At 42.0% G+C, this 27,171-nt stretch overlaps 1 protein-coding gene and 1 long non-coding RNA gene across 45 annotated transcripts in view; one reads left to right on the plus strand and one right to left on the minus strand.

The window, feature by feature from the left end:
* Positions 1-9,947, plus strand: part of INPP4A (inositol polyphosphate-4-phosphatase type I A) — a 196,002-nt gene extending 186,055 nt beyond the window's left edge. For 28 of the 43 annotated variants that reach the window (XM_037898604.2, XM_043537526.1, XM_037898619.2 and 25 more), the window contains one exon: positions 6,909-9,947. In XM_037898604.2, the coding sequence (XP_037754532.1) occupies positions 6,909-7,041 (133 nt within the window). In that variant the 3' untranslated portion in view covers positions 7,042-9,947. Of the gene's footprint in view, positions 1-237 lie in introns of all 43 variants that reach the window. The other 15 variants (XM_037898601.2, XM_043537560.1, XM_037898599.2 and 12 more) reach the window with 1 other exon arrangement.
* A 9,666-nt stretch (positions 9,948-19,613) lies between these two features.
* On the minus strand, positions 19,614-23,535 carry LOC119566241. 2 transcript variants are annotated; one of them, XR_006287780.1, is made up of 3 exons: positions 23,495-23,535; positions 21,580-21,837; positions 19,614-20,874 (listed from the first exon to the last, which is right to left on the minus strand). It is a non-coding gene; the product is annotated as an uncharacterized LOC119566241 (long non-coding RNA). The 2 variants fall into 2 exon arrangements; XR_006287779.1 differs by having other exon boundaries at positions 19,614-21,837.
* Between the last annotated feature and the right edge of the window lie 3,636 nt (positions 23,536-27,171).

The raw sequence follows: 27,171 nt of genomic DNA on the forward strand, positions 1-27,171 counted from the left end.
TCTTATTTTTCTCTTTTTATTCTCTTTCTCTCTCTTTTTATCTGTAATTGTGGTGATTTTTTTGGCATTACTCCACTCTTCCTTTACTCCATGTTTTGATTTTGTTGTGGCTTCTTCCATGTTTTTCATTTCCCTTCTTGGTCACCTTGTTTTCCCATCTCTTTTGATACATTTGTTGCATGTCTGCTTTCCTTTCTGTTTTATTTTCCCTTCTCCCAAACTTCTTCCTTTTCACAGCATTGGAACACGGGAGGTAGTCACCCAGAAGAACTTGAGTGGCTTGGTGCCCATCCGAGATTTCGGGCTAGACCCCAGCCTCCTCTACTCTTTTCCTTTACTAGCTCTGAGCCCCAATTTACTGATTGTGTGGCTGTTTCTGAGTGTAGCATACCTGGTGGCCCGATTACGTTGCAAATGAAGACAAGCTTAAAAAAACAAAAATAGATAAAAGTGCTTAAATATGTATTGCCACCTGATACCTGCTGGACAAAGGAATGTGTCATAGCAATGTCTGCCAAGAATTATTATTATGCCTTACAATTTTACGTTTATATTGTACTAAAGTGTAAATATACATCAAATTATTTTATCAAGAGGAATTGTATTCAAAGTTTAAACCATTGTTATGCTTTCAGTGCTTGTAACATAGTCTGAAGTTGGCTGTTACCTCGTTACTTTAGCTGGCCTGAAGATCAGTTTCTCTTACCAAATATTTCTCCTACCTTCAGATCTAAGAGTCTCTCTCATATATACAGTTTTGTGTTACTTGTTTCATGTATTCCAGAGAAAGGAACTCTGTCTGAAAAGAATTTGTATCTTTTTGTATAATCTTTAAGTGTATGCTAACCTTGCCTTTCATTTTTATGAGGTATGAAGAGAAAAATTTAAAATAAATAGGTGGGGTTTATAACAGATGTACCTAGATAAACAAATCTGACACCTTTCTACTTCCATTTCAAAGCATAATCGCTAAATTACAGTAGTAAACAGTTTGCAGAACCCATAGTCTTGTTCCTTTCTCATGTTTAAATCTATTTCAGTAGCATATACTGTACCCACTAAAAAAAAAACCCTTGAATTGCAGTGTACTGCATGCAATATTATTCCATTATGTTTACAGGTATACATTTTTGTAACCTATTTAAGTGAATGACTCTCAGAAAAGGAGTATGTAGTAAAAATAGACTGATAGTGATCAATTGTCCATTTATGCTTCCTTGGGGAAAGATGCTCCATTTTTAAATTATAAAAAAAGAGAATACTGAATCAGAATAATAACTTATAAGTTAATTATGTTGACATTTAATATACCAGGCAAGAAAAGAGGTATATCAGTTAGCTCCCTTAGCATGGTTACACTGAACTACAAAGCCAAAGCATTTGGGTTTTGTGCAGTGACAATAGACAAAGTATTACTGTTATTTCTATTCTTAAATATTTGCTAGGTGCACAGATATTATGGTTATGGGAGCCACATAAGGACCTAGGTAGGTAAATAGATGACAGTAAATTAATATGTAATTTCTATCATTATTATTATAATTCATTCAAATAGGCACATAGCAGCATTCAGAAAGCCTAGATAGCTGTAACTTTGATACATTCATTATAATGTTTTAGAAGCATTTCTGACCAGTAATAATGCAAGATGAAAAAGCAGCTATGTAATTTTGAGGTTAGAATAGACTCTTAAATTCAGGAAATGTTTAATTTCCAGTTATAACAAAATCAGAAAGTACATGGCTATATTTTCTTTGTCCTCACCAAATCAAATCATATAGTACAATGTCTCCTGGTTTCCATCCCCTCCCTCACCCCAGATACCCTCTTATGTTTTTTTTAAAAAAAGGTGAATCTATTTATTTAAATTTATATTTCGTTTTTATAAAAACATACTGGAGTGAGTCTGGGAAAGCTTATTGCTAATGAAATTGAAGCCATGGCATGCCAGCAATAGAAAATACAAAGCTAATTGGTGGCAGGTATAAATTATCCTGCCACTGCATCTAAGCCCTGATCTTCACACACTTCTGATTCCAGCCTTATTTGTCCCCTGAACAGCCTGCCTTTTGTGCCAAATTCTGTGTTTTTATTATGTGAATAAACATCCAGTATGGACAAAGGCCTTGATCCGGCAAAGTGCTGAGCACACTAGCCCAATCTAACAGGTATGTGCTTAACTTTGAACATGACTAGTCCCATAGAAGTCAGTGGGACTATTCATGTGCTTAAAATTAAGCAAGTTTAAATGCTTTGCTGGATTGGGGCCAACATGCTCATCATCTTGCAAAATCGAACTCTAATTTAAGAAGCCGATTAGTCTTACTTTGGGTGAGTAAAGGCCTACTTAATTCAATTTCATTTCTTTGGGCCTAGATTTCATCCTTTGTTTGTGACCTAGCCTATATTTAAACTCAGGTCTCCAGAACTGAAAAGTTTACTGTATGCTGCAAACAGATCTCAACCAGAAGAAATTAATTCTTCACAAAAACTGTCACATAATTAAATTAAGATTCTGGTTCTTTACTATGGTCTCAGTCTTGCACAGTGCCAAGTGCCTGAACTCCCAATGAACTCAGCGGATGCTCAGTTGAGGATGCTCAGCACTTCATAGGCGTACTTGACACCTTGCTCGATCCAAACCCTTGCGTAGGATCTCTAATGAGGAGATGGCTGTTATGTCATATCAATGACAGCGTAATAAACATAAGTGCCATTAGTTGAGACGTATTAAGCAGCACAAGATCTCCATTCTTTGCATTTTAGAACACTCTTTAGTAACTTTGGGTGGTGGCATGAAGGAGCAATACTGTAACCTTATAATTCAGCTGGTTACCTTTGGGCAGGAGTTTTCACATTCATTTAATTAAATGTTGACAGATACTAGGGTAAAGGTGCGATATATTTTAATTAATTTAAGGTAAAGATAACCCCTACATTTAAGGTAAAAATACCAATTATTGTTATGCCTTTGTGGTCACATATCAAAATATATTTTAGATCATGTTTAAGGTTATATTAAAGGTAGGACTAAAACTAATAAAATTAAGGAAGCTTGTTACCAGTTGGTGCAGTATGCTGTTACTAACTCATTCAGTTGTGTCTAGGAATCTCAGTGGTGAAATAAGGATTTATGTTCACTATTAGGTCATCGAAGAAAAAGTGACCCATGAATTAATATTTCTGGTCACTATTGTTTCCAGTCAAACAGTAAGCCACATCCTCAGCTGGTATAAACTGACATAGCTCCATTGAAGTCGATGGTATACAGCAGTTAAAAATCTGGCACAGAGGATGATATGTGACAGCATATTATATCTTGTCTTCACATTCACAGGAGGGGAAAAAAGCCCTTGCAGCGCTATCACTGTGACTCACTTCAGACATGTGCAATAACTAGTCATGATGGGATGAATTCTGAACAGTACTAAACTTACCATTGAATACCCTAACTTTCTGGTTTGTGTCCCATGCTACTGTCCCTTTGTGACATTACCCAGGTTGCAATCTGGACTGTTGAACAGCTTAATTCTCTAGCCTTGGGTGTCTTTTACCCTTCTTTGCTGTCAGAACATCCACTCCTGGTCTGCTCTCACAGCCTTCAGTATTCAAAATCACTCCCAGATAAATTACATCTGTGCTGACCAGTCACTCATGAATTACATATAGGGTGACACCCAGAAATTCTTAGTCCCAGCCTTGTTCCTCCAGAAATGTGCATCTTGTACTGCTCAGTACCTTCTCATAGGAAGTCTGTCATTTTATCAAAGGAAAATGATAATGTACCAGCCTTGTTATCCCAAATGGAGCTTCCCACACACTGTAATCCAAACACACTGGTTAAGATAAAACAATAAGATATGTTTATTAACGACAGAAAGATTAGATTTTAAGTGATTACAAGTGATGATGCATAAAAGTCAGGATTGGTTACAAAAGAAAATAAGAGTAAAACGCAAGCTAATACCTAACTTAACAAGCTAAATGAACTTAAAAGCAAAAGGTTTTGTCTCACCATATGCTGCAGTAAATTTCACAGGCTGGGTCTACTTTCAGCCTGAGATCCTGCCCCCTTAGTTCAGTTCTTTGAGAGTCGTTGATGTTATGAGCAGAGATGAAGGAGGAGAGAGGAAAATGGGAGGCCACAATCTCACAGGGCTTGGCTACAGTTGCAGGTGTAGAGCTCTGGGAGTTAAACCAGCCTTCGGAGACAGCAGCAGGGAAAATGCTGCCGTGTATTTACACTGTCAGCTGCAAGCGCAGTGGTGTAGCCACATTAGCAACTCTTGCAACGCCACAGAGAGCAGTGCATTGTGGTAGCTATCCCAGTGTGCAAGTGGCTGCAGCATGCTTTTCAAAAGGGTGTGGGCGTGGAGTGTGACAGGGAGTGTGTTGTGTGTATGTGGGGGGGAGAGACCATGTGTTTTGGGGGGCAGAGAGTGTGTCAGCATGCTGTCTTGTCAGTTCAGACAGCAGCAGGCCTTCCCTCCTCCCCGCCTCTCTCTCTCACTCACTCATGCATGCACGCACGAACACCTGCCTCGGCAGCAGCAGCAGCATTCCACAGTAATGGTTGCTCTGTGTCCTGGAGCAGATAAGCAGCCGGATGTCAGAACGGAGCTTTGAAAGGGGATATCCGCATGCCTGCAACCGAGTTCAAAGCAATGACCAGAGTGGCCACTTCACTTCAGGGGATTATGGGACATTTCCAAAGGCCAATCACAGCACAATAATGCACCGCGTCGTCCACACTGACACCGGTTGTTTCAGCCGGGGCACGGCAAGCTCTATGCTTCTCGTGGAGGTGGATTACCAGGAGCGCTCCAGCTGCAGAGTCCAGGCGCTCTAAGTGTCTTGCCAGTGTGGACATCTCAGGAGTTAGGGAGCCCGTTGCTGATTTAATGTGCTTTAACTTGCAAGTGTAGCCAAGCCATCATTCTTATATCACCCTCCCCTCTTTGAGGATTGCCCCCAGCTGGAGTGCAGGCGACAAGTAGTCTTTTGTGGACATGAGATCTGACAAGTCCCTGGGATGGAATGTAAATTTCTTATTCACACCTTCCCGTTGCTGGAGAATGGCTGCTTAAGCAGGTGACAGCTCTTTAACACTTGGCTGAGGTGTCAATGTGTCTTTGTCTCTGGAAAAACTGGCTTGGGCCTGCTTTTCTTAACCTTGAAACATGTATAACAATGCTATACAGCCAAATCTTATAACTTCACATACAATGTTGATACACACATTTTACCAGGACAATAATGATCAGCAGACAATAATGTTCAGCAGATTGAGTTTTCAAATGATTTCACAAAGCATACTTTGTACCAAATTTATCCTAGTCTTGTAAAAGTGGTGAACATAATAATATAGACCATTGCACAATTAAACTTAATGTTTTAATTACAATTTTAAAAAAACAATTTGTCCAAGAAAAGGAAAGCAAATCCTTTATGGAAGTGTATTTTAATGGCTCCTTTGAAGCAATTCAAGTCCATGACATGAAAATATATTCAAGAAATTTTCACAATATATCTCACTCACTTAATTGGCTGTAACAATTTTTGCAGTATTTTGTGTAAAAACACAAAATAATGGTGTAATGTACATATTGGGATCCATACTATAAAAAACAGTTACTGCACATTTGTAGTAGGCAGTCCTCAAACTTTAAATAGGGTGGTTTTAGGAGACAAAGGTAAGAATGCCAAATGCATTTAAAACAGGCAACAAATAAAATTACAACCAGTTTAATTAACCAAAATCAAATAAGCCCAGCAATGAGCATGAGCCAATGTTGGAAGAAGATTTTTAAAGGTAAACAAACCCCAAACCAACCTTTTAAATTAAGTCACTGTGGTTTATCTGGGGTATGTTACATGCTGCTTTTCATCTGTCTTTAAAATGGGAATAATATAGCATTTCAGCCGTAAGATGGTGGTGTGTACATTACACCATCAAGCTAGAGCATTAAACCATTATCATTATCCATTTTTTACCTTCTCTAGTAAAGAGAGAAGAAAACATTCTCATGATAATCTAAGTTAACTTATAACCTACATTTTTTAAAAAGTGCTTCCTCTTTGTAAGTCTGTTTTTGGAAAACAAGGATTTTGCATACAATCAAAGGAACTATGCAGTAGATTTCAGAACCATTATATAGAAGCCTTATAGCTGGGGTAGCTTTCATTATAGCACAGAGCCTCCTCTGCTGGTATAGAGCAACTGCATAGCAACATTAGGTTTGCAATCTAAACTCTGAACAGTTTTGTGTGATGACTGTACATGGAGCCAATCTTTTTTTCCACCCATACAAAGCTTGCGTTTCAGGATTTAGATTCTGCTAGTACAGTTTGTTAATTTTCAAATTAATTTATGCATGCAAAGTTATCTGAAAAGTCATTATTTTTGTATTCACTCTTTAAGTAAGCTTTGATAATACTGCCATACAGGGGACAATAAAATTATTTTAAAAATTCTGTTCAGAGATCAGCAGTTTTTCTTTTTCAACTTACAGTTCTGCTAATTCGTTAGTAAATTATTTCAGCAGGTTTTTTGGATTCCATGTGCAATGAAATGGCATTTAAACTTCACAGTAAAAGTATCCTGAAATACATGAAACCATCTCAAATATAAAAGTTTGTTCCATTAGATACACTGCTGCTTTTTAGAAATGCAAAACTAGCAATTAAACATAGCATGTGTCCATTCTATGTGCTTCTTAATAGCATTGTTTAATGATCCACCATTTTTAATATTTCCAATGGCAAATGATCCACAAACACCCATTGAAACTAATCAACTTTTTTTAATGCTATGAAATAACCAGTTCATTTCATCTTAGTTTAAGTCTTTTATTTATTTATTTTCCTTTTTACTGCTGTCATTTTTTTGTGCTTGTTTTTTTCCCCAGTGAGGGTTGTCGAAGAGAAAATACAATGAAGAATGTTGGATGTCGCAAGTATGCATTTAATTCCCTGCAACTGAAGGCTTTCCCAAAGCATTACAGGCCTCCAGAAGGAACTTATGGAAAAGTTGAAACATAAGCATACTGTGTCCTGTAATTAGCTGTTCCATTAAAACATGGGAATATACTCTAGTTTAATATATGAATTTGTCATGGAGACCAGATAACCAATTTTTGTACATTTCACTAGGTTATATTGAGCATGTTACTTTATTGAATTGGAATCTATGAAGATTATTCTGACACCTTAGCTTGATGACTCTCTGCCCATTTAAATAGCCTTCAGTGTATGTAAAATGCACGAATACTGTAGCACTGAATAATTACCTAAATGGAAATAGCTTGGTACCTCCAGGATCGTCAAGGACTTTATGAATGGTGTTTAGGCAGGTGTTCCACATAACATCTTTTTATACTGAGTTGACTTGAGAGTAAGCTTTTCATAATACTTTTTAAAACTGAGAATAAAACCTCAACATTGTAAATAGTAAATTAATTGGACCCTGGGCAGTCGGATGAGTGTAGAATGAATTGTTACAATCAAGCAACAATGGTTTAATTTTTAAAAAAGAATGTCAACACAAAAGTTAGGAGCTTAAAATGTTTTACTGTATATATAATGCTGTCTTTCATACATGGAGTTAGTAATGTACAAGGCCAGATACTGACATGAAGTCCTGTCCTGCTCCAACTTAGTCTAAAACTCCCATTGACTTTACTGGGCTCAGGATTGGACCCACAATCACCTTATTTGATTTCAGAAACTTTTTAAATTTTTCGAACACTTATGTGATTGCATTTGATTAGTGGTGAATGCTAACAAACAATATTGTAAAATTCAAATACAGTTTTATCTCCCCATTACAGTAGTGTAACTTATAGCATAACAGGCAAGTCAGTAAATATCATGGTATTGTGTATTAAGTAACACATTTTTCCATGGCTTTTTATATCACTTCAGGTCAATCGTGTTAGTATCTAAAAAATTTTTTGATGATATTTTCAATACCTGCTAACCAAACGATGCTCTATAAATGTCCACAACTGCCCAAATCCTTCCATAACAAAAATTTGTTTTCTGTTTAGCATTGCATTTTGCCCAGCTGAGCTCTGTCAGAATAATGTGCAGGGATTATGATTATCGTAACATATATTTCTGGTGAATCTAGCAATGTCCTATTTTGATACAAAGTAACTGTTAATGTGTTAAAACCTCATACTTATTCCATCTCATGACTAAGGTGACCAGATAAGCATCTGATAAGAAATGTTCAACAGATCTCCTTGAAAATAGTCTCTGTAAAGGGTATGCATTCTAAAAAATGAATGTAAACATTAATTTCCAGATTTTATCAGGATTAATCTTCCCTAGCCACATTTAGCCCAATATACAATAGTCAAGTACTCACTCCCCCTGGGATTTTAAGGAAGTAGGCTTCAGAATGGGAAACAAGGTCAGTTTATTCATAATAGAATAGCAACAGCCAGGTATGTATGTGGCAGTTCCTTATTTCTTTCTCTGTCTTCCTGGTGTTCGTCTGTGTTCTCGCTGCTCTATTGATCATGTTCATTCTGCTCCCACATAAATTTGGGGGGTTTAAGTACCGTAGTTTTCACGTTTTGCTTTTTGCAGTTCAACATTTAACAGTGTCACACGTGCCAGTTAGACTGTTTTGTTGACCTAGCTTTTTATTATTATTTCAGCCTTACTAAGATAACAAAATGGCGAATACTGTGTAAGATATGCATATGTCTAGAAGTCTGTAAAAAGTATTTATGGTCCTGTCCCTGTTTTGAATAATTAATTCATGGCTATAGCAGAAACAATCCTTGGGAACTCCACTGGCTCTGTTCATCCCAAATGAAACAACCTGTGTTTGTTTTTTGACAATGTGTAAAACAAATACATGTTAAAAAAAAAAAACCAACAACTTTCAGTAAGAATCCTTTGGATTTATATTATTCCATTCATTCTGTTAAATCTGCAATCCCTATTCCATTATTAAACACCACATTTCTTTTTATGTAATCTGTACTCTGTAGAACTCAGAGTTTCTCACTGGTGACATTTAGTTGATCAGTTTATTTCATATATTTTTCAATCATGTAGTTAAGCATATTTATAAATTCTTACATTGTTACACTGGAACTCTGTGTTCAGTTTTGGAGGGGGAATAATGCAAGAGAGTTACTACAATTACTAGAGCTGCTCACTAGTATTATGGAGTTCTTAATAATTAAATCCACTCTAAATTATAGTGACCTTTATTTATTTTGTATACACACCTAATCTAAAAGAATTCCAAAACTCTTTATGTGCATGCTTTTTGCTCACCTTTTTAAAGCAGTGGAACACCAGACTTAAGTACTGCATTATTTTGTGGAGAATATTCCAATTTCTATGTACTTCATGTAAAGCATCATTGTTCGGCTAATATTTTATATATACAACATTGTTATTACATGCACATAAATAGGCTTGCTTAAAGGGCATATTGAACAGTAAGATTTTGAGCAGTTCATCTAAAAAGAAAAACTGTGAAACTTTAACCTAACATATAGGAACCTTCACATGAGAGTTTAAGCTTTTCTGTTGCACAGGAAAGACATTAAGGATTATTGTAAAACGAAGTTCTGTCTAATGTTCTTTTTGAGTACATTTTTTAAATTATAAAACATACTAAGGTTTAAAAAAATGTTGCCAAGTATGTTCTGTGTATGTTCTGTGAAAGCACCCACAGCACAGTTGCCTTTTGTTTCATTTATATATGTAAAATTATTGTATAATACAATACTGTTTTGTCCCAAAACTGTTGTATTTGCCAGGCTTTGTGCACTTAAATACTTTTATTTATTTGTTTTTGGGCGGTATTAATATATCATAAACATATGGTTAGTGTTTTATATATTCCTAGTTCATCCAATCCATGTATGCTGTAAATGTGCTCGTCTTTACGATGAAAAACAATAAAAAACTGACAAGAATATTGAGATGGTGACTTGTTTTTAGATGCATCAGTTTAAGATAAATTAAATCAATACTTTCAAGGTCTTTGGCTCCAGACTTGACCTATCTGATAACATTTATCTAATGGGGAAGGCACTGGATCTTTTATGGATATGTTTTACACATTTATATGAATAAAATGGAGCTATTTATTTTTTAGATCTTGCTAAAACATTGTGTACGCCATAGAAGAACAGCCATCAGTGTAGTTAAACCAGACACAAATTTGGTCCAATATTCTGCGTAGACTCCACAGTGACATTTAGCAAACAAGCTAAATGAGGTGGTTTATGCCACTGCATCTCCCCAGTTTCTCTAATAACTTCCCAATCCATCCTCAGTCTGCTTGCTGCTTCCCTTCTATTCCAGAATCTATTCTCTTCTTGTTCCTGCTTTCACTGCAGCCAGCTCTCCCCTGGAACAACTTTACCTATTTGATCCCTCCCTGTTTCCTCTGCTACTTCCCTGCCCTGAATCGACTGGCATTCATTGTTTACATAGTACAAACATCCTGCTTGCAAGTCCCTTTCCTCACCATCCATATGAATTAGATCTTGAGGGGAACAGGGCCCCTTCTGAGTGCGTGAACTTCATTTTGGTTCAGTTGCAATAAATTCTGCATGAATTAAGCAAAGCTTTTCACGTTCGCTCCTGTTATTTTTTGATTTGTGTCTGAGTGTTTGAAGAATGGCAAATGCAACTGTATTTGTTTTTGGAAAGATTATTTTTCTACTCACAATGGAACACAACTGTAGCAGAAAACAACCAAACGATGTTCAGCATCATCCAAAATGGAGAAAGAAATCATGATTGCCAAGTGTAAAAATTCCTTATTGGTGGAAGGCAAAAAAATCATTAGCAGGCTTCTAACTAGATATAATAAAATAGTATTTATCTGTGTCCTTTTTAACACCATTTTTGGAATCTGTATAAAAATACCATTTTGGATTTGATGTGGACCCACAGAAATAAGGATACCCCAGGCTTGACATCACTGCTGAGTTAACTCAAGTTATGACTCAAGTGTTGCCTCTAACTTGAGACCCCGCCACACTCACTAACCTTAACTCAAGTGCATTGGGGCTTTTAACTCAAGGTGGCTGGCCTGAGAGTGGATACATGCTACAGCCTGAGTCAGCACCACTCATCAGCTGTAGACACAATCGCTTTGCGTAGTGTGTAGTCAGTGTGCCCTCGCTCACTTGAGCTAAGCTAATTCAGGTGTTGATACCCTGAGTTAACCCTGCACCGAAGACAAGACCAGAGTTCACACTTCCACCCCAAGCTTATCTTGCTGTGCTTAGGGAAATGGGCTCTGAGATGGCTTCAGATATTGTGCGGTATAAATTGCAAAATGGTCCCTAAGCATGAGAGGATTAGTTACAGATGAAGATGGAACTTTAATACTGAATTCCTTTATCTTGTGGGATGAAGTTTAATCTTGATTATTTGTGCTGGAGTTTTGTTGTTGAGTTTCCTACTTTTTGAAAATATATCCCACGTACAACTGAATAAGAAAACACTGTAAGACACAAGAGCTGCCATATTCTGGTTGGATGTAATTCACCCCTGTGCAGACAGACAGCACAAGACTGATGCACCACTTAAGCCCTCGGGCTACGGCTTAAATGGGAGCTAGGTGGTTCTTATGCCTTATGCTGGCCCTCTGACTGGTAGAGAATTGCACCCATTGCACATTGTCTTTCTACACATTAATGCAAATTCTTGGCACATGGTCCCATCAAAACAGTAGCATAAATGTTTTTTATGGAACTGGATTAAGCAAACAGAGAAAAAATTAGGTATAACATTTTGTACAGTATGCATTAAACTTGCTACAAAAGTGTATTAACGGTGTAATTGTTTTATTGATAGGAATTTGTGAAATGAAACTACACCGCTGTTTGATGTAGTTATGCTCTTTCAAAGAATCCCCAGAGACAGTAGTTCAGATTTAATACACAGTCCTACAAGATCAAATACATAAGTATCTCATTCATTTCAGTAAAACTTTGCTGCTTATTCCTTGTACCCAGGTGTTTTGATGGATGGGGAGGGGAGGGGAAACTTGACATCATCAAAGACCAACTTTAAAAAAAAAAATAAATAAATAAAAGTAAGAGCCAAATGTTGCCTCTTTGCAGCCCCATGTTATGCTTTTCCACGTGCATATTATTCCTGCCAGGAACAGGAGTTTCTGAGCTGTGGCCAGTTTGTGGAACCACCACTGGATCAAGACATAAACCTCTTTTAGGAACTACTACTCCTGAGCTGAGGTTGGCGTGAAACCAGAAGGGATACCATTTCTTCCTCCTGATTCTCCTCTTGGTCACTGCTTTTTTGTGTGAACATATAGGTCAAAGAGAGAATTTGGCCTTCTTTATAAGGATGTGTATTGCACTTCAGAAAGGTTTTATATAGTACTGGAGGGATAAATAGCTTAACAGGAAAACCCCTTTACCAGTTCAAAGTATCTTTTAAAGGTGCCTTTGTGTTGATAAAAGAAAACTTTTAAATTGATGCAATATGGAATGGGCAAGAGAAGAAACCACAAAAAATAGGTTTAATATGAAATACACAGCTCTTGTTTTTAACAAAAATAAAAATCTTATTTAAGATTTCCAATGAAAAGAATGTGTAGATTTATGTGTATGTAACTTTTGCTTATGTTGCTACGTGACTTCTTGGGTAAGTGTTCAAGTATGTGCTTGGTGTTGTGGGGAATGCTGTCTGAATATGTTCTGTCTTTATTTGGAATTCTGCCATTTAGGGAAGATGTCTTTATTTCACTGTATTTGTTAATTCGTTTTGTAATAACCATATTGTTTCTCTATTGATGACTTCCCATCCTTTCAGTGTCCAAGAGAGAAACATGTTTGGCTACACCATTGCCATCATCATCCATTTTCCTAGAGGTGGTGTGAACTGAAGGATCTTCAAATTGTGACTGGGAAGGCTCAGTGCAAGTTTAATTGTGCTCACATGCTCTCTCAAATTATTTTAAAGTGCAGACAGATTTCTTGCTATGTCACGACGACTCTCATTCCCTGTGATTCTATTCCCCTGCTCCTCAAATTTCCATTTGGTAGTGCAACAATTATCTGTGGGTCTGTGGCCTATTATGTGGAGGTTCGCAGTAGCTGATGACATAAGAGATTATTTGTATAATGGCGGCTCTACATCTTTTACTTACATCTTTTTTCATAAGTTTTGCCAATATTAAACTTTGTTGTTTGATGTATAGTTCCTATTGTGACATTGCACTCCATATGTTTATGGAAATAGCTTATGAGTGTGAATATGATGTAACTGGAATATGATTTATTCAAAAGGTCTCTTGTAAGGTATCATTACAAAGCTTATGATCTACTGAGTGTGGTCATCCTATTTCTTTGCATGTATTATTTCTATGTTAGGAGAATAAGATATAAACTTGTATTACTGATGTATACATGTTAAGTGGAAGCCATTAAGGGTGCTTCAGAATCAATGAACTGTGAATGGGTTTGTTTACCTGCAACCTTTCCTGTGTACTTGTCTTCTAGCTACTAGGTAATGAAGGAGGAGGTCTTACAGTGACATGTGATCATGTCACCTGAACTGGATTCCATCTTAAACTTGGTGCTTTTCTATTTAGAAGAATGGGTGGGGATAAGATTCCCGCCTTGGGCCAAAGCTATAAAAGGGGGTGGAACAGAAAAAAGGAGGCTGCCAGTCATGAGAAATCCCCTAGTTACCACCTCAACTGGAGTTAACAAGGACTGCACCGGGGAAAGGATTGGGCCCAGACTAGGAAGGAGTCTAGTCTGTGAAAAAAACTTATTGGAACATCTCTGAGGGTGAGATTTACCTCTGTTCAGTTTCTTAATGTATTAGGCTTAGATTTGCGTGTTTTGTTTTATTTTGCTTGGTAACTTACTTTGTTCTGTCTGTTCTTACTTGAAACCACTTAAATCCTACTTTTTATACTTAATAAAATCACTTTTGTTTATTAGTAAACCTAGAGTAAGGGATTAATACCTGGGGGAGCAAACACCTGGGCATATCTCTCAATCAGTGTTATAGAGGGCGGACAATTCATGCGTTTACCCTGTATAAGCTTTATACAGAGTAAAACGGATTCATTTGGGGTTTGGATCCCATTGGGAACTGGGTGTCTGTGTGCTGGAGACAGGTGACCTGCTGAGTGGTTTTCAGTTAGTCTGCAGCTTTGGGGGCGTGATTCAGACCTGGGTCTGTGTTGCAGCAGGCTAGCGTGTCTGGCTCAACAAAGCAGGATTCTGGAATCCCAAGCCATCAGGGAAAACAGGATCAGAGGTAATTTTAGCATATCAGGTGACAGTCCCGGGGGGGCTCTCTGACTGAACCTGTCACACCTATATTTTTTGTGTGTACTTAGGAGCTTGTGTTAGCAGGAAATTATATTAGCAAGACATGGAATTTGTGGTGGCTAATAGCTCTCATTTGTGTGGTTAAATATTTGTGTAAATAGAATCCCTGTTTTCCCTTTATGCAGTTGCAAAGTTTGACATTTCCAAAACACGATAACTGGTATTTCATCATAAAAAAAAAATTTATTAACATCAGCATTAGTATTCTATTTATAAATATCTGCCATTCTCTGTATTTTCTTGTATTAAGCCTTCAACAATATTGATGCTTATTATAAAGTTCTGGCTTCTGCAACCAATATGTATGAGCTGAGGTGTGTGTATTTATTTATTTGTGTTATGGTGGCACCCAAAGGCCCCAGAAAGAATAGATTCCCATTGTGTCAAGTACTGTACATACAATTAAGCGTTGGCTTCTTTCTCTGTGGGATAATGTGCATCCTTGTCTTTGCAGTGATCATCAGAATCGTTTGAACCAAAATGAAGCCTTGTTTATTAGATTGGGAATTTGAAAGAGTCTCTCGCTCTCTCTCTCGCTCTCTCTCTCTGTAAAAATGATCTATTTAAGCAGCTTACAAAGTGCCAATAACTGTAGGCACAGGATAATTGAGCATTTATATATCCCTTGACGTGGTCAAAATATGTCACAAACATTTAATATTAATGTTATTAATCATATTAATATTCACCCCATCCAATAAGGTAGGTAATGTATGTATAATTATCCCTATTTTACCAATGGAGAAACTGAGGTGTGGAGGTGAAGTGACTTGCTAAAGGCCACACACCAAGTCAGTGGCAGAGCCTGGATTAGAACTCAAGGCTTACTCATTTGTGCTCATTAATTCAGATGGCCTGAGTGGGAGGGGGAGAGATCATGGGAGGATATAGAATTTTAGAAGAGGCTTCAGTGGGAACGGGAAGATGATATCTTAGTGGAGGTGTGTGGTCCCATTAAAGCGGAGAACTGTCTTGTAAGAGGGATGGGCTGAGTGTGAAGGGAGTATACTGGGAGTTGAAACATAACGGTAGAAAATCTGGAGTTGGAAAGCAAAAGAATTGCTAGTGCAAATGCTGAGCCTGCAGAGTGAAAGTAGCAGATCCTGATGTTGAAAGTAACCTTTTGTGTGTCCTTTTAAATGTGTTTTATTTTGGTAATTCTATTACATCTAAATTATAAATGTGCAAATGCATTATTAAGAACTAGGATGAGTACTTAGTTGCTCCACCTTGGTGAAATTTGCTACTTCACACAAGCTTGGAAAGCTTCTTTGATGTGTACATCAAGGGATCAGTAAAAATCTTACTAATAAGTAGGAACTACATTGGTTTCTTTCCTCCTTCAGGAATTTTATTTATTATTACTTGTGTATGTAAGCGGGGGAAGGGTCCCGCTATTGTGGGGAACTTTCCTGGCTTATACACTACCCCGGTGAAGTGGGCTAGTGAAAGGATCTGAGTCCTCGCTCCCACTCCCTTAACCCGGAGGCCTGCCTGACCTCCAGGCTCCCCTTCCACTCTCCTGTGTGGCAGAGTCCTCGTAACCCCAACAGGGCTGGGCCCAGGATTCCTGGGGGGCTCGATCCCCAACCTTGTCGTGGTCACTTAGGGCAGGGGCTTGGGTGTCCCCATTCCAGGGTACTCTCTCTGCACTGGATGCTTCCCTGACCCACTGATCATTACATACAGTTCAAAGCAAATACAATTTATTAAACCGCAATCAATTTTAAAAAATAAGGAAAAAATGGGAAAGGTTAAAGGAAAACTTGTCACCCCACTCTGTGGCACGGGGACATCACAACCAGCGTCTCTGAAATGTAAGGGAAGTTCCATCTGTTCCTCACAAGTCCCAGGTTTTCTTCTCAGGCCCTGGCTGTGCTGCAGGGATGCCGTGGGTTGGACACTTGCTCTGGCGATGGCCACATGCTCTCAGGCTTTAGGTGGCAGGGCCCTTCTTCCCAGTGTCGTCCCCACCCTGTTGGGGTTATGATCCCCCTCCAAGTCTGGCCTGCAAGGCCTCTTGGAGTGGGGCGTCTCCATGAGCTGGGCCACTGCCCAGGGTCCCCCTCGCTCTCCCCACCTGCTCACTGCACCCGGCTCCAGACTGCTCCAGCTCCACTCTGCCTCAGCTACGCTGCTACGCTCCAGCTCCACTCTGCCTCCAGCTCCCTGGGCTGCTTTTCTGGTGCCGTGTGGCTCTGGTTGTTATAGCTCTGCTCCCATGACAGGTCTGCTCTGTAGGCTGCTTCTGTGACTATGCTCCCAGCACTGACCTGCCTCGGGGCTGCTTTTCTGGCCCCAGTGTCTGGCACAGCTCTGCCCCTGCTCTCTCCTTAGCTCGGCCCCACTCTCTGTCCCAGGCAATTCCAGCTCACACGGAGGATGGGACCCCCTGGCCTCCTGACTCCCTGATTAGCCTGCTTGCCCCGTCGATCAGGCTGACCTGGAGCATTGGCCTCAATGTTCCTGGGGACTGTCAGTCTCAAGGTCCTGATTTCCCATCGACCCTTCCGCTTTCTTTTGGTACTGGGAGCTAACCAACCAAAACACCCCCACCGAGTTTTAATAAGGGGACAACAGTCCCCTTTCATGTATAACTCTAGGTTCATAATTTTTTACATTCCTATTTTTTTGTATTTAAACCTATGAGAGAAATAAACTGAAGTTAGCATCAAAAGTTAATATGCTTGATGCATTTTTAACTGTGTAATTACTTGATTATAACATTAATTTTTATTTTTTTAAAGTGATAAGAACATCCATACTGGGTCAGACCAATGGTCCATCTAGCTCAGGATCTGGTTTTCTGACAGCGACCATTGCCAGATGCTTTAGAGGGAATGAGCAGAATAGGGCAACTTATCAAGTGATCCATCCCCTCTCATTCAGTCTGAGCTTCTGGCAGTTAGAAGCTTAGGGACATGCAGAGCATGGGGTTGTGTCCCTGACCATCTTGGCTAATAGCTCTTGATGGAACTGTCCTGCATGAACTTATCTCATTCTTTTTTTAACCCAGTTATAATTTTGGCCTTTACAACATACACTGGCAACAAGTTTCTTCAGTTGACTGTGTGCTGTGTGAAGTACTTCCTTACGTTTGTTTTAAATCTGCTGCCTGTTAATTGAATTGAGGGACCCCGGTTCTTGTGTTATGGGAAGGGGTAAATAACACCTCTTCGAGAGAGATGTCCCTGGGAGTGCTCCACTTCAGGTCAAGGTGCGTCCCAGCACCTTCGATCAGAGATTTCTACAGCAGTACCCCTACGGGCCGTGCACGCGCAGTGCCTGCCTCATGAGCTGTCAGTGTTTGAATAGCGCGTGCACGGCCCGGGCTCCTCGGTTCCTTCTCTGCCATCTTCGGCTAGAGATGGAGTTCAGCAGTCCTTTCAGATTTAGTCATAGTTAGTTTCGTTTCTCAGTATAATTTAGACAGTTTAGGTTTTAGAGTTACTATTTAAGAAAAATAGTTTCATTATTAGAGTTATTTAAAAACCAACCAACCAACCAAACCTCCTCGGCTACGGACATGCCCGGCTCCCCAGGTTTCAAGAGATGTGCCTCCTGCACAGATGCCATCCCCATCTCGGATGGTCATTCACAGTGTGTATGCGGGTTGGGGGAGTCTCATGTATCCCAAAAATGCATCCACTGTAACCAGCTCAAAGCGTGGACCCGCAGCTCAGACTGAAACTGCTCCTATTAGAAAACTCCCTCAGACCCTGGCCAGCAAAGCTCTTTAAAACCCTCAAGGGAGAAGGACAAAACAAAGAAGTGGCCAGCTTCCTCCCCCCTCAGGGGCTGCTCCTCAACAAAAAAGTCTCAGATGGCTTCCACCTCACCAGAGCCCGCGGCTCAGCACTTTTGACTCTGCCGGCACCTGAGGCACCAACCGTGAGTGGGCTGCTCAGCTACCTGGTGCCGAGGCTCAGGGCTTTCAGCTGCCCGCCTCCTACAGCTCTCCCTTGGCCACCTTTGACAGCACGGTGCCGAGAGCTGTCACGGTGCCGCCGTTTGATCTTGTGGCGCCGCTTTCTCACCCGCCGCAGCCGACGCTCCCAGCCCCGAGCCACGTAATGTCGCCTGCCTGCCAGACAGTGCCCACCTCTGGGGCACCTACTCCTTCAGCACAATATGCACCCCCAGGGCAACCTTCGGTGCAGACACGTATGCCGCCTCAGCAGATGCCTCCACAGACTCTGCCTGCACCAACTGCAGTGGCACCAGCTCCATTTCACTCACCCTTCACTCCTCTCCTGCCTTATCATTCGGCACCTGGAGTCACTGCACCACCTCAGTTTTACATCCAGGGGACTTAAGAGTGTCCCATGCCCCTGAATCTCCGCTACTCGGCACCGAGACCATCAGCACCCTATCTACAGTACTCCCCTACCGCTTCAAGCCTCTCAAGTGGAGAGGAGAACGAGGAGGATGGTGAACGTTTTCCTCACAATGTTCCTCCCACATTCCATTATCTGCAAGTGGGAGACGAACTAAAGCACGATCCTCCTATCCTAGTGGCTACCCGCACTGGTATGGCAACTGCTGGATGGGACCACCTATGCCCTTTCGTGGGCAATGGCCACACCGGGGTCCATGGAACTACACCACGACACAGTCGGGCATTCACCGTGCTGTCCATAGGAAAGATGTTAGATCCTCCCCGATGCTTTCTTAACTGATAAGCAGATAAGACCTGAAGTAGCCGCTCTGCCTCCACAGGACATCGCTCCCCACACCTCTCCTATGGCGATGCCACCACAGGAGGCCATGGTGTCCCCACCACCTTCCACTACTGATGAGCTCACTCATTTTCAGGACTTATTTAAAAGAGTAGCCAATGAGCTCAAGATTACCTTGGAGGAGGTACCAGGAACCCACCATGAGCTTACCAACCTATTACAAGCTACCACCTCATCAAAAATAGCCCTATTAATTACTGGGGCCTTCATGGAACCCACTAAAATTATCTGGCAGACCCCGGCCACGATAACCCCCACTAGCAAGAGACTGGACCGCAAATATTTTGTCCTGTTGACCAGTTCCGAGTTTCTATTTACACACCCATCACCCAATTCACTAGTGGTTGAGGCGGCCAATCAGAAAAATAAGCACCAGTACTTCCAATTTACCCCATCTGACAACGATAACAAGAGACTGGACTCCTTTGGGCGCAAAGTGTATTCATCTTCCAAATTGCAATATCGAGTAGCTAATTACATGGCGCTCTTAGCAAAATATGACCACAAAAATTACGCTGAAGTAATGCAATTTATTGACGATCTGTCAGAAGACAAACGACAACAATTCAAAGCAGTGGTATCTGAGGGCCAATTGATCTCCCTCACAGCTCTTCAGGCTGCCCTCAGTGCTGTAGATGCAGCCACCAGATCCACAGCCATGGCCATCATCATGCGGCATGCCTGGTGGTTTGCTTCTTCCTCCTTTCTCAAGAAGATACAGAGCACTGTCAAAGATCTCCCCTTCAGTGGGGACAGGTTCTTCACCTCTACGACCAATGAGGTCCTCCATTCCATGAAGGACTCACTTGCCACACTCAGATCTTTAGGCATCCAGCCACCTGCCCAAAAAAGAGGCAGTACAGATATCAGCCATACCAACGGTCGTGCTACCATGCTTTTGCACCAAATCAACATTTCAGACAATATGATATGCAGTAACAACAATGCCATAAACCCAGAACCCAAGGACATCGCCCTCCATAAACGACGGCGACCCACTTTCCTACCTCAAATAAATTTGAAGTCTTGGTTGAGGGTATAGAAAGAAAGCCTCACTCCCTCTTCAGCACCAATTTCAACCATCCATTTCTTTGGACACCATCTACGCCTGTTTCTTACCAGTTGGGAAGCCATCACTACGCACAGATGGGTCCTGGAAATGATCAGATCTTGTTATGCCATCCCTGTCCTCTCCTTACCCCCTACTCACCCTCCCACCCTCTCCCTCTTCAGGGACCCCTCCCATGAACATTTGCTCCGTCAGGAGGTACAGCACCTCATACAACTAGGAGTGAGAAAGCAGGTACCAGCTCAACATAGAGGGAAAGGGTTTTACTCCCACACTACTTCTTGGCAGAAAAGAAAAATGGTGGATGGCACCCTATCCTTGATCTTCGATGTCTAAACAAGTTAGTCAAGAAACAGACATTCCGGATGGTTACTCTGCTAACAATAATTCCAGCGCTGGAGCAGGGAGATTGGTTTTCAACCCTCAACCTCCAGGACGCATATTTCCATGTCACTATCCTGCCCCATCATCGTTTTCTCAGATTTGCCATGGGAATGGAACATTATCAATACAGGGTCCCGCCCTTTGGCCTTTCCACTGTCCCACATGTCTTCTGAAAAGTACTAGCAGTCATAATAGCACATCTCAGAAAGAAAGGAGTCCTCATTTTTCCTTACCTAGACAATTGTCTCCTCAAGTGCCCCACTCAATTGGAGGCGATCCGAGTGACTTCTGCAACCGTGCACTGCTTCCATGCCATTTGGGTCTGCAAATAAACAGAAACAAATCTACCTTACGACCTACCCAACAATCCACTTCATCGGGGCCCACCTGGATTCCACCACGGGTCTTGCCTCTCTTCCCCAGGACAGATTCCACGCAATGGGCACTCTCATTACCCAGATATGTGTCAGCCACAGATTATAGTCTGAGATTCCCTGCAGCTGTTAGGACACATGGCCACTTCCACATCTGTGGTCCCAAAAGTCCGCCTGTACATGCGATGCCTTCACAGGTGGCTAGCCCCAGTATACAAACCAAATATCCAAAGATTAAACAAATTGCTAACTATGCCCCCGAAAGTCAAGGACTCGCTCCTGTGGTGGAACTCTCCTATCAACCTCTGTGCCAGGGTTCCCTTCTGACAAGAACCCCCTTCAATTACCATCACTATAGATACATCCTTCACAGGATGGGGCACGCAAATGGACCACCTCACCACTCAGGGCCTCTAGTCCTCTACAGAAACTAAGCTTCACATAAATCTACTAGAGCTCAGAGCCATACGCAATGCCTGCCTCCATTTCCTTCCCATTATCCAAAACCGCAGAATTCGGATCATGACCGACAATATCGCATGTATGTTTTACGTGAACAGACATGGGGGAGCCCAAGCCCAGTTCCACACCCTCTGCACAGAGGCGGTAAAACTATGGAACTGGTGCCTTCAATACAATATCCATATCTCCACCTCATACCAGCCCGCTTCTCAGAACACCACCGCAGATGAGCTTAGTCAATCCTTCCCCATACAGCACGAGTGGGAACTTGACACCATTCTATCCAGCATTTTTCAGACCTGGGGTTATCCCCAACTGGATCTATTTGCCATGGCAATAAACAAAAAACGCCCGACAGTCTGCTCCAGAGCAGGCCTAGGGAAACACTCTTGAGGAGATGCCTTCATGCTCCCATGGAACCTTTCATGTATGCGTTTCCACCAATACCTCTGTTGAACAGAGTAATACAGAAGACAAGAACAGACCAATCCAACATCATTCTAATAGCTCCATCGTGGCCCAGACAACCATGGTATCCCTTCCTCATGTGGATGTCGGTCAAGCCACCGATTCCCCTTCCCCCCCCCACCCCCAGCAACCTCCTATCACATCGCAGGGGCCATATCCTTTCACCCCGACATACAATGACTCCACCTGAGGGCCTGGCTAATCAATGGTTCTCTAATGAGGAGTTAACATGTTCTGAGCAAGTGCGGACAGTTCTACTACACAGCAGGACACACCACGCGCACTACTTACCTACATAAATGGAAGAGGTTCACATCTTGCTGTACTGCCAAACAGACCTCCCCAGTTTCTGCCCCACTCCCACTGATACTGGATTATCTGCTGGACCTTAAAACATCAGGTCTTTCCACGAGCTCGCTCAAGGTCCACCTCACTGCAATCACCAGAAGATCGACAACACTATGGTCTTTGCCCATCCAGTAACCAAAAGGTTCCTGAAGGGCATCCAAACATAAAACCGCCTGCTGTGCCATGGGTCCTCCACCTGGTCCTCAAAGCCCTGAAGGATAAACCCATTGAGCCAATGGCTACGTGCTTCCTTCTCCACCTATCCATGAAGACCGCCTTTCTGATAGCAATCACGTCTGCCAGACGAGTAGGAGAAATGGGAGTGCTCATGGCAGAACCTCCATACACCATGTTCTTCCATGATAAGGTCACACTCTGCACACATCCAAAGTTCCTGCCTAAGATACACTCTTCCGTTCACCTCAATGAGCCAATACACCTACCAACATTTTCCCCAAAACCTCATGCTAATGCTTTTGAAACAGCAATGCACACTCTTGATGTGCACAGGGCACTATCCTTTAACCCGGGTAGAACAAAACCGTTTAGAAACCTGCCCCAAACTTTTTGTCTCTACCACTCAGCAATCACAGGGAAAAGCTGTCTCTACCTAGAGACTCTCCAAATGGATTGCAGACTGCATACATCTCTGTTACCAACTGAAGCAAATACACCCTCCGACATCAATTAGGACACACTCTGCTAAAGCTGTCTCCACCTCCACTGCCTTTCTCCGTAATGTTCCGTTTTCTGACCTATGCAAGGCAGCTACCTGGGCATCGAACGTTACCTTTGCTGATCATTATGCTCTCATGCACACTGAAGCATCCGACACCAAGATGGGTAGAGCTGTCTTGTCAACAGCCTTCTTATCTGATCTGAAGTCCCAACCATCCTAAGGGATACTGCTTTTCAGTCACCTGAAGTGGAGCACCCACAGGGACATCTCGAAGAAGAGGAGGTTACTCACCCTGTGCAGTAATTGACGTTCTTCGAGATGAGTGTCCCTGTGGGTACTCCACTACCCACCCTTCTCCCCTTCACTTCGGAATCTGGAACACACTCCATTGTAGAGAAGGAACTGAGGAGCCCGGGCCGTGCACGTGCTATTCAAACACTGACAGCTTGTGAGGCTGGCACTGCGCGTGTGTGGCCCATAGGGGTACTGCTGTAGGAATCTCCGATCGAAGGTGCTGGGACGCACCTTGACCTGAAGTCCGTACCGGATTTACCATGGTGTCAATGGCGCCATAGCGCCAGGCCCAAGCTCAGAAGGGGGCTAACACTCACTTTCTCCCCTCTTGCAGCACTGCAGAAATGGAGCCTCAAAGCAGCAGCGATCCAGCATGGGAGCTGAGAACCTACAGGGCCCTGGGAACTGTCGTTTCTTGGCCAGCTCCCTGCCTATAGTGCTGGCCCTAGAGCAGGGAAGGAACTAGATTTCCCAGCATTCCCTTGGCTGCTATCAACAGGAAAGGGAGGGGGAGGAAGTGGGGAAGCTGTGAGACCCCATGCACCGCTGTGCTGTGAATGGAGAGCTGGCTGCTAGAAGGGGGTGGCACTGTGAATGGGGAATATGTATGCCCAAGGAGTAGAAGGCTTTGGCCCCAGATATCACCCTCAGAAGACTTCCCCAGACTGGATTAGGGATGCTGGTGTGACCTCACCGGGCAACCCCCAAAGGAGGAACTGGGTGGACTAAATGGACAGTGCACCTCTCTGTCTGAAGCCTAGCAAGGGAGATATGTGGATCCCACCAGTAGTTAACATGAAAAGTAAGGGAGGGGAGGAGGACCTGGGCAGCTTCAGATACAGTACAGGAGGATTTCCACTTCTGAACCATGAAAGTAGAAATTGACTTTTCTTTTCCAGATTTACCTAATATTCAGAAAGGGAATCTAGCACCTGCCTTCCAGGTTTGAACACCCTCAAAATTCAGGAGTGCTCAAGCTCAATTTGGGCAGCTGTTACTTCGTTTCTCCCAAATCAAATATGCTGATCCACTGTAATTTGCCGTAGAAAAAGTAGGATAAAATTGAGCAACAAATGCTGGGGTCTTCCCAGTGCTAACTAGGACTGGAATAGCTATTTTCAACAGCCATTACCATTTTTTTTTTTTTAAGTTTGTTTAAAAGGAAGACAGTAATATTGCATTGGCAAATTCCCCATAGAAACGAAGAGTGGAACAAAAGAATAATAAAGACACCTCAACTTTTCCTCATTTATGTAGGACAGTCTTATATGGATCCAGATATCCTCCAATCACACAAACTGAAAATTGTTCCACTTTGCTGCAGTTCTGTAACTAGGGGGGAACCAGTCCTGTCTGTGTTCTGTGCACATCCAAAATTCTTACTGAATTCAGAAGTGCCTGGCTTTTGTGACCATACTACCTGATATTTTCAGCCCTGGTAAGCAAAGCAGGTTTACATTTAGTAATTGGGTGGGAAGCCTCTCAGAAAAAGTTAGGTGCTGCGGGAGGCGTTGCTTATTCACTCGGTAACGTGAGACCTTCCTGTTACAATAGTAAACCAGTGCACAATAGAATGCACTTTGCTCCTAGGGTCTAGAATGAGGTCCTTTGCTTCTATACACAGCCCATTAAAGACAACGAAAAGACTCCCATTCACTTCAAGAGGCTTTGGACGGAACTGGTTATACACAGGGTAACTCCACCGTCTTCACAGGGTCCTGGTCCCACAGCAGAGGGAGGGCATGTGAGCTTGTTGCAGAGCTGCTGCTCAGGGATGGGAACCTCCTGGCACCCCAGCTTCCAAAATCATTCAGACTGCACTTTCTGCAAGACTATGTGCTAGCTGAGGGGTGTGTGGGAATTGGTGGCCTCTGCTGCAGGTGATGGGTATCTCAGGTACTTAAAGCCATAGCCTAGAGGAGGGAAGTGAATAACTGCAGAGTCTGCAGCTGCCTAGGGCCAGCGCTGAGGATTTAGAGTCCCTAGTGCCGCCGTTGCAAGGTTCAAGCATGCTCAGCCTTGGAATAGCCACCTCTCCCTTGACTAGTAGCTGCAGCTATCTAAGGCTGGCCTCTGGCAATTGGCCACATGGCTATAGCCAGAGAAGCTGCAGGTGGCTCTGTGACTACTGGGGGCCATTAAGCTAGAGCAGATAAAGAAACTGGAGTTAACCTCAAGGAACAGAGGTCACCAGTAGGAAAGGAATGTCAAGGGGAGCAGGGAAAGAGGAAGCAGGTCAGGCTTGCAGCGGGAGGATAGCCCCAGCTGGTTGGGGAGCATGTCCAAAGTAGAAAGGAAACAAGTATAGGGAGAGGTAGTGGTGATCAGGTAGTAGACTAGCATGTAGAAGGGAGCAGAAAGAAAAAGGCTGGTGTCTTCAGATTCCCAAGGGCTAAGTCCTCACTTTGGGGAAATGGTGTTTGCAAGTGGCTTGCTCAAATGGGTGCTGAGGGAGGGATTTGTCAGAACTGATCAGGTATCTGCTTGCTTTGGAACTTTGAGCTGAGACTAGGACCACATACGGTGACTGGTGACATAGGGGGTACTGGAGACATGGCTATAGAAGGTCTGAATGAGGAAGGAGATAAATCTGTGGGGAGTTTCCCTAATCACTATGAAAGTTCTGCCCACATGGGTGTACAACTCAATGAGAAAAACTGGGGGCTGAAGGAGCTGTGTATGGCAATGCATATAGTCATGTAGAGATGTGTGATCAAAACGAAAAATGTCTCTGAGATTCAGTACCGGGTATACTATGGCACCAATGGCACTGCCACACCAGGCCCACACTCGGAGCCCACAATGACTACATAGGGGCCCACAAAAGGTTAATCCGGCCCTACCTGAAGTGGAGCACCCACTGAGACACTCATCTCAAAGAACAACAGTTACTGCACAGGGTGAGTAATCGCCTCTTACTTTCTTCACACCACTCAAGGTTTTATAGACTTCTATCAAATCCCCCTTTAGTCACCTCTTTTCTAAGATGAACAGTCCCAGTCTTTTAAATCTCTTCTCATATAGAAGCTGTTTTGTACCACTAATTATTTTTGTTGCCTTTCTCTGGACTTTTCCAATTCTAATATATATTTTTTGAGGTGGGGTGATGAGAACTGCATGTGTTATTCAAGGTGTGGGCATACCATGGATTTATGTAGTGGCATTATGATATTTTCTGTCTTATTTTCTATCCCTTTTCTAATGATTCTCAACATCCTGTTTGCTTTTCTGACTGCCGCTGCACATTGAGCAGATGTTTTCAGAGAAGTATCTACGATGACTCCAAGATCTTTTTCTTAAGTGGTAACAGCTAAATTAGACCCCGTCATTTTGTATATATAGTTGGGATTATATTTTCCAGTATGCATTACTTTGCATTTAATCAACATTGAATTTCATCTGTCTTTTTGTTGCCCAGTCACACACCCTGAATCTGTGAAAAAAAAATCTAGAACATGGTAGGATTGATAGTTATTTGACATCTATTTTTATTGTGCAGGAAAACTGAGAAGTGCAAAGGTCTGAGCTTTCAAATATATAATCAGTGGAATTTTATCTTATGCCAGCACATTGAGTAAAGAGTGAAGAGAGTCCCAAGTTCATATACAACACTACACACACAGCTTCTGTTTTCAGCAAATTATGAATTTGGTATGTTAAATTATGGTATGTTATAAAGTTCTCTACTTCCAGATCAAATTCCAACATACTTGGAAAGCAGCAGCAAGCAAAACACCAGATCTGAAAAGTAGCACAAAACATACCAGGTAACTATATGCTAATTTAACGTCAGTTGTGGGGATATTGTTGGAAATTTAATATAAGATCACCTTGAAGAGCAGTAAAATGACGTGACAACATAGGTATAGTTTTGAGAAGGAAAAGCCATGCTTGACTAATTTACTTGCATTGTAAATCTGTGTGTTTATAAGAAGAAAAGGAGTACCTGTGGCGAATACAGACTAACAGGGCTGCTACTCTGAAACCTGTGTGT

Source organism: Chelonia mydas, chromosome 1, assembly GCF_015237465.2.
Source record: "Chelonia mydas isolate rCheMyd1 chromosome 1, rCheMyd1.pri.v2, whole genome shotgun sequence".
Classification (NCBI taxonomy): domain Eukaryota; kingdom Metazoa; phylum Chordata; order Testudines; family Cheloniidae; genus Chelonia; species Chelonia mydas.